The 10,778-nt window shown below is 46.3% G+C and overlaps 1 protein-coding gene across 1 annotated transcript in view; it reads left to right on the top strand.

Moving 5' to 3' along the window:
- The window catches only part of LOC143291949 (meteorin-like), a 49,306-nt gene extending 38,950 nt beyond the window's left edge, over nucleotides 1–10,356 (top strand). Inside the window, exon 4 of the mRNA XM_076602098.1 lies at nucleotides 8,021–10,356. Within this exon, the coding sequence (XP_076458213.1) occupies nucleotides 8,021–8,358 (338 nt within the window). The 3' untranslated portion in view covers nucleotides 8,359–10,356. The remainder of the gene's footprint in view (nucleotides 1–8,020) is intronic.
- The last annotated feature ends 422 nt before the right edge of the window (nucleotides 10,357–10,778 follow it).

Raw genomic sequence — 10,778 nt, 5'->3', positions numbered from 1 at the left:
GGTAGGCAGCCTTTTGTGCAAATGACACCGACTTTGTAAAGCGCTTAGAGCTTGGTCTCTGACCGAGGATAGGCGCTATATAAGTATCCAAATAAAATAAAAAATCAAATCAAATCAAATCCAGTCAAATCAAATCAAATACGTCCCCACTCCAGCGATACCTTGAGAACAAATCAGTCAAATACTCAAAAGTGTCAGGGCGGATTTGGTCTTGATATGTATTTGTTGTTGATCAGTGGGTGCTGTTGAACTCGACCCCAGTTGAGCCGTATCGAAGGTGTGTGTGTGTGTGTGTGTGTGTGTGTGTGTGTGTGTGTGTGTGTGTATCTCTGTCTCTCTGTCTTTTTGACTGTCACTATGTCTGTATGTCCGTTTCTGTCTCTCTCTCTGTCTCTCTGTGTCTCTCTCTGCCTCTGTCTCTCTCTGTCTCTCTCTGCCTCTGTCTCTCTGTCTCTCTCTCTGTCTCTCTGTCTCTCTCTCTGTCTCTCTGTCTCTCTCTCTGTCTCTCTGTGTCTCTCTCTGCCTCTGTCTCTCTGTCTCTCTCTCTGCCTCTGTCTCTCTGTGTCTCTCTCTGCCTCTGTCTCTCTGTCTCTCTCTCTGCCTTTGCCTCTCTGTATGTCTCTGTCTCAGTCTCTCTGTCTGTCTGTCTTTCTGTCTGTCTGTCTCTATCGATCTATCTATCTATCTCTCACCCTTTCTCAGGATCTGGCTGAGAAGAAGAAGAAGAAGAAGAAGAAGAAGAAGAAGAAGAAGAAGAAGAAGAAGAAGAAGAAGAAGAAGAAGAAGAAGAAGAAGAAGAAGAAGAAGAAGAAGAAGAAGAAGAAGAAGAAGAAGAAGAAGGAGGAGGAGGAGGAGAAGGATAAGAAGAAGATGGGGGGAGGGGGGGGGGGTGCAGCCTGGAATGCATTAGATTTAATTCTATTTTATCATGTGTGTTTTTTTTCTCTTTTCTTTCTTTTGTTGTTGTTGTTGTCCTTTTCTTTCTCTGTTTTATCGATGTTGCTTTCCCTGAGCTGAAGGCATTGAAGCTTTTCCACCAGGGGGGCAGGGGCAAGGGGGAGCAGGGGGATGGGGGCGGGGGGTGGGGGGGAGGTTGCGGTTGGAGGAGTGTAGGAGGGGGGAGGGTGCAGGAGTGGGGAAAGGGAGGGGGCTGCCCTGCATAGAAAACAGCACGGTGCACACACATAACTCTCATGAAAAAAAAATATTCATGTCAAAAAACAAAAAAAAAAAAAATTATTAAAGCTCGCGTCGCCAGCTTTGAACAAAAGCGGACAGCCAAGTCATCCACATTCCTCACATTGCGCCTGCGGTAAAGAAGAAAAGAAAAAAAACCCAGAACGCCCTTACCTTTCCAAACCTGTGACACTGACAGGGCGAGGTGGGAGGTGTGTGAGGGGGAGGGGAGGGGAGGGAAAGGCTGGGGAAGGTAAGAGGAATGGTGGGGGTAGTGGGGAGGGAGGGGGGTGGGGAAGGTATGCGAGGGGGTGAGGACGGGATATAGGGGTAGGATAGTAGGTAGACAGGTAGACAGGTAGGGAATATAGAGGAAGATAGGGAGGTGGGCACATAAGGGACGGAGCACAAATAGGTGTCTCACATGATTTATACCTACCCCTCCCCCAAACCCTCCATCCACCCACCACCGTCCCCCCACTCCACACACACACACACACACACCTTGCACCTTATGGCATGCATGGATAAAAGAATTGTTCGTGGAAGATTGCGGGGTGGGAGGTTGGGGTTTTTTTGTTGTTGTTTTTTTTTTTTCCCCCGAAAAGCTTTGCATGGCGTGCATGCATGCATCTGGATCAGCTCATAAAATTCAAAGAATTAAGTCCCGAGAGAGAGAGAGAGAGGGGGGGGGGGGGGCTTTTTGATGAGTCTGTATGTGTGTGACAGAGATAGAGATAGGGGGGGTGGGGGTTGATGAGTCTGTATGTGTGTGACAGAGATAGAGATAGAGGGCGAGGGGGGAGGGGGCTTTTTGTTATCTGTATGTATGAACGTGTATGAGAGACAGAGACAGACAGACAGACAGATATACAAGCTCTTTAATGTGTGTGTGTGTGTGTGTGTGTGTGAGAGAGAGAGAGAGAGGCTCTTTGGTGCAATTCAAAGACCAGTCGAGCGCAAAATCCATTTGACAGCCATCGAATCGAATTAAAGATTTGTGCTGAACTTCAAAGCGTACTGTAGTCCACAACAACTCAACTGGAAAGAAATTCGGGGGGTGGGGGTGTGGGGGGGCGTTGGGGGGGGGGGGGGGTAAGGGGTGGACACAATCCACACAAAACAGGTGTGTGGGGGCGGACTGGGGGAAAGGGTGTGTGTGAGGGGGAGCGGGAGGGCGGGAGGGGGTTGATGACTCGATGTGCTGTGAAAACACTGTCAGCTGTTGTCAGTCAGAATAGGGGGAAAACTGTGTTGTTTTCAGCTTCTGAGATGAGTACATGACAAACTTGTGATGCAGGATATCTCATTCGACACAGCTATCTTCTGCCACCCCCACCCTGTCTCCCACCCTCCCACACTCCCTCTCTCTCCTCCCCCTCTCTCTCTCCGCCGTCTCTCACCGGACTCTCCACGTGTCAAATACTTTATGGTAAGTGTCATATCAAGCGGGTTGTGCAAACGTTTATTGGTTGCGGACGTCATTTAATTGTCATGCTGAGGTGTAGAATTTGAAAAGAGAGAGAGACAGAGAGAGAGAGAGAGAGAGAGAGAGTAAAAACGAAAATAGGTATTGCGCAGTCCAGTTGTCAAGCGTTGAGCAAAATGTATATGTGCCGGTGTAGGATGAACTTGGGTTGTGAAAGGATGTCGACATGTTTGCTTAATGTGCAGCGAAGATGTTTGGGATTTTAAAAAAAACACCGATCGGGTACTGGGTATTGGGGATGGGGCGTGTGTGTAGGGGGTGGGTGGGTGGGTGGGTGGGTGTGCTTGCTTAGGCGAGTCAGTAAAGTTGTGTGCGCGTGTAATAATAACCTACTCTGTGTGTGAACGATGCTCGATTTGCCAAGTAAACATCCTCTCACATCCCATGTTCCCATCCTGTACCGACACATTGTAATGTATTGTATCGTATTGTATTGTATTGCATTGTATTGTATTATATTGTACTGCATTGTATTATTTTGCTTTGCATTGTATGTATTGCATTGTATTGTATTGTATTACATTATATTGTATTGTATTGTATTGCATTGTACATATTGTATTGCGTTGTATTGCGTTCTATTCTGTTCTGTTCTATTTCTATTACCTACTTTTTTCATTATAGATTTCTCCGTCTGTGTGAAATTTGGGTTGATCTACCCCGTACAGAGAGAGATAGCACGTCTGTCACCACCACCACATGCCACCCATTTCTACTTCTGCTTCTTCTGTCGGAACATTCTGTATTTTTGTATTTCTTTTTATCACAACAGATTTCTCTGTGTGAAATTCGGGCTGCTCTCCCCAAGGAGAGCGCGTCGCTACACTGACAGCGCCACCCTTTTTTTTTTTTTTTTTTTTTTTGCATTTTTTCCTGCGTGCAATTTTCATTTGTTTTTCCTATCGAAGTGGATTTTTCCTACAGAATTTTGCCAGGAACAACTCTTTTGTTGCCGTGGGTTCTTTTACGTGCGCTAAGTGCATGCTGCACACGGGACCTCGGTTTATCGTCTCATCCGAATGACTAGCGTCCAGACCACCACTCAAGGTCCAGTGGAGGGGGAGAAAATATCGGCGGCTGAGCCATGATTCGCTCAGATTCTCTCGTTTCCTAGGCGGACGCGTTACCTCCAGGCCATCACTCCACGAACATGCGTTTATATGTATTACGTCTGATGGAAGCTGTGCATTTTCAAGCACTTATTGCCACCGACGGGCTTGGGCTTTTTAACGCTGCCCCTCCCCCTCCCCTCCCCTCCCCCGACCCCCACCCCCTCTCCAAATGACTGCTGCCCACGTGTATGATGAACATGAACTATGTAGCGGGCAAAGAGGCATCGTCATGTCAACGTTGACAGGGGGAGGGGAGGAGGTGGGGGTGGGTGGGGGGTTGCTGACACGTTAGTCATGTGGCACGTGTCCTCAAATCCTGCAGCACAATGATATACACAACCCATCTCCGTCCGTCCATCCCCCCAATCCCCTGATCTAATCCCCTCATCCCCCCCCCCCAGCCTCCCACCCCCACTTCACTCCTTTCTCGACCCTCTCGTCTCCAACTGTGTGTGTGTGTGTGTGCGTGCGTGCGTGCGTGCGTGTGTGTGTGTGTTTTTGTGTGTGTCTGTGTGTGTGTGCGTGCGTGCGTGCGTCGTGTGTGTGTGTGTGTGTGTGTGTGTGTGTGTGTGTGTGTGTGTGTGTGTGTGTGCTTCTTTTCAACTGCTATTGTTTCCGGAACATTAAACTACATTTTATTTCTTTAGTGGAATATCAAAACTACATTTTTTTTTCATTTCTATAGTTTTGAAGGTTCAAAAACACATTCTGTAAAAGACAAAAAGCAAGCAAACAAAACACACACACACACACACACACACACACACACACACAAAATCCGCAACACACCAGAAAGATCACAATGTATATGTTACGATGTGACGTGTCATAACATCTTGGCAGATGGGAAACGGCCACAAGACAGAAGAAGACGGGTGCATATTATGTATGGAGGGGTGGGATAGAGGTCGGGGTGAGGGGTTTGGGGGGGTGGGGGGGGGGGGGGCAGGGGGTGAGGGGGGAGACAGAACAGTACTTGGAAGGAAGAAATCAATAAAAAGGGGGTTGACAAAGTCTGTGGCCTTTCATGCCCTGCTGTTTATGGTGACCTCAGTTTCGATACCCTTCCACTCTCCCTGCTTAGGGTGAGTCTTGTCAAGGTCTTCAATGTCGGCGGATTCATGGGGGACTGCCGTTGGAGGGACGTGGTGGCGGTCTCCACGCTCACTCAGTCTGGCTCTGCGACCAAGCCATCATTGTCGTCAGTAGGGGGCTTAGTAGGCGGTGTCCTAAGTACTTTAAATCAGAACAGGCACCACTGAACACCACCGAAGTGACTTAGCGGCAGTGCGGGGTCTCCTCTGGTGTGTGGCCTCCTGGCGACCTAACATCGATGGTTCTTTGTGGACTGCCGAGGCTGGGACTGATGGACGAACCCAGGTGTGGCCGTGTATGGTTGACTCGGAATGAGCGATGTGGGAGTAATGCCACTGAAACGGTGCAGATGACGGGGCAGCAACAAAAAAAAAAAAATTAAATAAAAAAAATAAAAATGAAAAACGAAATAAAAGGGGTAGGGGCAGGGGGGCGTGTGTATGTGAGGGGGGTGGGGATGGGGGTCGGGGGGAAGCAGGGGGGGGGGGGGAGCTATCAGACTTCTGAACCAGAATGCACTTGACAGCTGAAGTGGAAACGCATGAATCGGAGGAAATGAGATGCAGTTGGAGAATGTTCTTTCATGTTCGTCTCTCAACATCAAACACATCGTATGTGCTTCAAAAGGAATAGAAATAGAGAAGTCGTGTGTGTGTGTGTGTGTGTGTGTGTGTGTGTGTGTGTGTGTGTGTGTGTGTGTGTGTGTGTGTGTGTGTGTGTGTGTGTGTGTGTGTGTGTGTGTGTGTGTGTGTGTGTGTGTTGTGTTGTGTTGTATTACATTTTTTTGTCACAATTGATTTCTCGTGAGTGTGTGTGTGTGTGTGTGTGTGTGTGTGTGTGTGTGTGTGTGTGTGTGTGTGTGTGTGTGTGTGTGTCTGTGTCTGTGTGTCTGTGTCTGTGTGTTTGTATCTGTGTGTGTGTGTGTCTGTCTATCTGTCTGTCTCTGTGTATGGTGGGACGAATATGTGTTGATCTTCTTCTCATTCTCCTCTTTTTCTTTTTCTTCTTTTTTCCCACCTAAGATTTGTCGTTTGACTAATGTTTCTTTTTCTTCTTCCTCCTCCTCCTACTCCTCCCCTTCTTCTTCCTCCTCCTCCTCCTCCCCCTCCTCTTCCTCCTCCTCCATCATCTGATACTCCGTTTTCCTCCCTCTTTCATATCATCCTGTTTATCACCAGTCCAGTTGTTGATGATAATATTATTCCGCCATAAATACGTCTGGGTAATGAGTGGCCCGGCACAATTGCCTACTGTTTATGAATGTTTACTTACTGTTTATGAATGTTATTTGATACAAGTCATAATATGGTTCATCAGCCGTCATGATAAAATTGAAGTGCAACGTTGTGAGCACAGTATAAGCTTTAAGCTTGTTGATGCTCTTTTGTCATTCATTGCATTGTAATCATGTGTATTGTTGAATAATTAAAGATTATTTAAACCAATTGCCTATGCGTGATTTTGATCCTGCCGAGAATTATCATTTTGGATGATCGTTTTTATTGACATTGACAGTTGAAGCAATGGGCGAGCGATCTGTGCGAGCTGTCATTTTAGAGTTTATGAATCACCGAAAAATTACTGCCGCAGAGAATGAGCGCTTACAAAACGGTCGTTCTATTGAATTGACAGTTGAAGCAACAGGTGTGCTGTCTGATAGTGCAAACTGTCATTTTAGAGTTGATAAACCACCGAAATATTACTGCCATAGAGAATACGCGCTTACAAAACGGTCATTCTATTGAATTGACGGTTGAAGCACTAGGCTTCAATCTGATAATACGAACTGTCATTTTAGAGTTTATAAATCACCGAAATATTACTGCCGCAGAGAATAAGTTGTTACAAAACGGTCATTCTATTGAATTGACGGTTGAAGCAACAGGTCAGCTATCCGTGCAAACTGTCATTTAAGAGTTTATAAATCACCGGAAAATTACTGCTGCTACAGAGAATAAGGGTTTACAAAACGGTCATTCTATTGAATTGACGGTTGAAGCACTATAGTACAAACTGCTATTTTAGAGTTTATAAATCGCCGAAAAATTACTGCTACAGAGAATAAGCTGTTACAAAATGGTCATTCCATTGAATTGACTGTTCAAGCAATAGGCGTGTATGTATCTGTGTATATGTATGTGTGTGTATATGACGTACTAAAAACAGTTGAATAACTGGAGCCAATTGCATTGCTTGGTTCTAACTTTTTGGCAGTTACACGTGACTAAATGCATACGTGTGAACGAACACAGTTAGTAGCGGGTTACGACCATACTAGGCTCTTCCGCCCGAGCAATGCAACTGGCTCCTGGTGACAGAGCATTGTGTTATCATATATTATGATTGAACGTAGAACTGAACTGAGCAGGTGTCCGCAGTGCGCTGTTTATTGTGAGTTGGGATGACACTGTTGTGTTAATATTTGCTTCAGCAGCAGTGGCGCTGCCCCTTGTTATGTCAGCTGTCATGGTTACGTTGTCGTGGTGATGGCCCTGGGCTGCTATTTTGTGGGGGATCTTTTTTTTTTTTTTTTTTTTTTTTTTTACCCCAGTGTAGCTGACACAAATCATCCGTACTCCTGTGTGTGTGTGTGTGTGTGTGTGTGTGTGTGTGTGTGTGTGTTGTGTGCTGACTACGCAACCTTCAGCCTAATTTCACATACACCCACATCGCCTGTCGCCCTCTTTCTTTCTTTGTGTTGTAAATAAATAAAAGACATGTGATACTGCGTGGGTTGAACAAGAACAAGAGAGAGAGAGGGGGTTGGAGAGAGAGAGAGGGGGGGTGGAGAGGGAGAGAAAGAGAGGGGGAGGGGTGAGAGAAAGAGAGAGGGGAGAGAGAGAGAGAATACATTAATCAATGTTTGATGAATTTCGGCCATGGGCACATATACATATGTAGGCAGTTGTAGGAGGTTGATAGGCAATAAGCGAAAGATGAGAGAGACAGAGAGAGTGTGTGTGTGTGTGTGTGTGTGTGTGTGTCTGTCTCTGTATGTGTGTGTGTGTGTGTGTGTGTGTGTGTGTGTGCGCGCGCGCGCGTGTTGTAGCCTCTAACCTTAAACCTAACCACACACCACACAGTACAGATTGAACGGAACTGATGTGACCAACCATTCATTCCCGTGTGTTGTTTGGTTGGTTGGCAGTGGCGGTGGGCAGCATCAGCCAGACGAGGCCGGCGGGTGACGGTGACAGTGACGGTGACGGTGACGACGACCAGCAGGGACTCGTGACGCACGTGGAGGTGGCCGTGGCGCAGCTGGTGCACCAGAACTTCCCAGTCTTCCGCCGCCGGCGGCGCGAGGACCCCCACCTCACGGGCGTCATCCACGCACCTGCCCGCTGCGGGGTGCGACCCGCCAGCAAGGGAGGCCACCTGCTCTTCACGGGGCGCATGCGCCTGGGCAAGGCCAAGCTCCGCTGCGCCCCCTACCTGGAGGACTGGCTGAAGGTGGCTCAACTGGCTGAGTGTGTGTACGACTGACTGACAGAATAACTGACTGACTGATCTGATTGGATTTACTGACTTGCTGATGACTCGTTACAGCCACAGTTTTGGGTCACGGTTTTGTCCTTTTTGGGGGGTGGGGGTGTGAGGGTGGGTGGTTGGCACGGAGGAAAACGGCCAGCTGTTGTCTCTGCCGTGAGTGACAGTGCCTGTACAACAAAGCTCTGTTGCCTTGTTTTGCTGCTGATGAAATGGAAACAAAAACTGTTTCTCCAGTTAAAATTGCCCCCTGAATGAACTGAATTCACCGACAGTCCATGACTGATTGATCAGTTGCAATGTACCTGAACGCCTACATGGGGAAATTTACCTGATTCCAAGATTTCCAGAGGAAAAAAAGTCAATATGCTGACAACGAAAACAAAGAGAAGAAACTGTATTGTAAATGAATATAAAAATTGTGTTGGCACCTGACAATGAATTCGTCCTCAATCTAAATTCTAAAAAAAAAAAAAAAAACAAAAAAAAACAACCCCTAAACTGCCAACTGAACTGTTCCTTGTAAATCATACAAAAAATATGAACCCAGTGATATCACATGGCTGATTTGGTTTGTTTCATTTTCCTTTGCAACACAAAAATCCTTAGAAAGTGATAAGAAACTCTTGGGAGAGCTGGACAGTACAAGGTCTTCAGAGAAGAAGCCCCCCTCAGTCAAGTGTTTCGGCCCTTAACTCCCTACACTATAAGGGGGCCGGGCCGCACCAACGTCGTGACTCCTAGCAGAATTCTCCAAGAAGAAGTAATGGAACGGTTGGGCGCAGATCTGACAGTTGAATGTGATACTCAGTGACTCACTCTGTCATACATCAGTGTGTGTTGATGCACCAAGCGGAGACTGTGGTGTTGGTACACCAGATCCCCGACCGACCCTGTCCGCAAAGACATGAAATCTGAAGCAAACTGGTGCTCAGGTCCGTCCTCATGTCCCAAACACACGACGACGGGCACAATAGCCGAGTGGTTAAAGCGTTGACTGTCAATCTGAGGGTCCCGGGTTCGAATCTCAGTGACGACGCCTGGTGGGATCTCCCAGGTCAACATATGTGCAGACCTGCTAGTGCCTGAACCCCCTTCGTGTGTATACGCAAGCACAAGATCAAATACGCAAGTTAAAGATCCTGTGATCCATGTCAGCTTTCGGTGGGTTATGGAAACAAGAACATACCCAGCATGCACACCCCCGAAAGCGGAGTATGGCTGCCTACATGGCGGAGTAAAAACCGCCATACACGTAAAAGCCCACTCATGTACATACGATTGAATGTGGGAGTTAGAGTCCACGAACGCAGAAGACTGAGAAGAAGAAGAAACACACGACAGTCCCTATCGCCAGTGGTGGAGGAAGGAAAGAGGTGAGGTGCAGAGCAAGGTGAACAAAACTTCAGTGTTTCTGCGCTGTGGCGGACAGCTGGAACAAAAGGATGAATGTCAATGCTTTCTGCTCAGTGACAGCTTGAATAGTGAACTGAAAGGACTGAAACCATTCTTCTGCCAACAGCTTACAGCTAAACAAAAGAACTTCAACACTTAAAAGGGGAAAAAATCTTTCAATATTTCTCACTCGTGAAAGAACTTCAACGCTGAACTCATGTTAAAGAACGACGACACTTCACTTCTCACATGAGTAAAAGAACTTCCAAACACGTCTCACAAGTGAAATGAACTTGACATTTCTAACTAGCGAAGAACTTCAATACTTAATGCTGGCAGCTTACAATGTTCAAAAAGAATTTCACTACTCCGGCTGACAGCCCGGAGTCCGCCGAGTTCTACACAGAGAGGACGAGGTTCACTGTCTTTTACCAGCTGGTGTCATGGTGTATCATGGCAAACTGACCATGGTGAAATGTCACATGTATGATATGGCAGCTATCACTGTAATGATAACTGAACAAGCAGATCTGCAGTGTGTGTATGATTCTGTGTTCATTATGAGAGATTTGGCGAATTTTTCATAATAAGCGGAATGTATGTAATGATTGCATATATATATATATATATATATATATATATATATATATATATATATGAATGAATGATTCTGTGTGCGTGATGTGTATAAAGTGTTGTGAAAACGTGTTGAAAATTAAGAAAAGGCGACTTGTATAACAGTAGATCACTGTGTCGCTCAGTGTGATTTTTTTTTTTAGTCTGAAAGTAATGTGCAGTGGGACCGAAAACGCATGCACCTTCAAAACACTTCGCAAGAGCTGTATTTCAATAAATAGTTAACAAATCTCTTTTTTGTTGTTTAGGTTAAGGCAAAAAGAAACAACTCAAATACGAAACTCGAGCAGGCAACCACTTTAGAATAAAAAAAGAAGCAAAGCACAGAAAGTTTAGGGCAACTTCGACCATCAAAGGCGTTGAAAAGAAAGTTGATATCATTCAGA

The sequence above is a fragment of the Babylonia areolata genome, chromosome 18 (assembly GCF_041734735.1).
Source record: "Babylonia areolata isolate BAREFJ2019XMU chromosome 18, ASM4173473v1, whole genome shotgun sequence".
Taxonomy (NCBI): Eukaryota; Metazoa; Mollusca; class Gastropoda; order Neogastropoda; family Buccinidae; genus Babylonia; species Babylonia areolata.
Note: the sequence above shows the minus strand (reverse complement) of the source record. Positions and strands in the feature narration are given on the sequence as shown.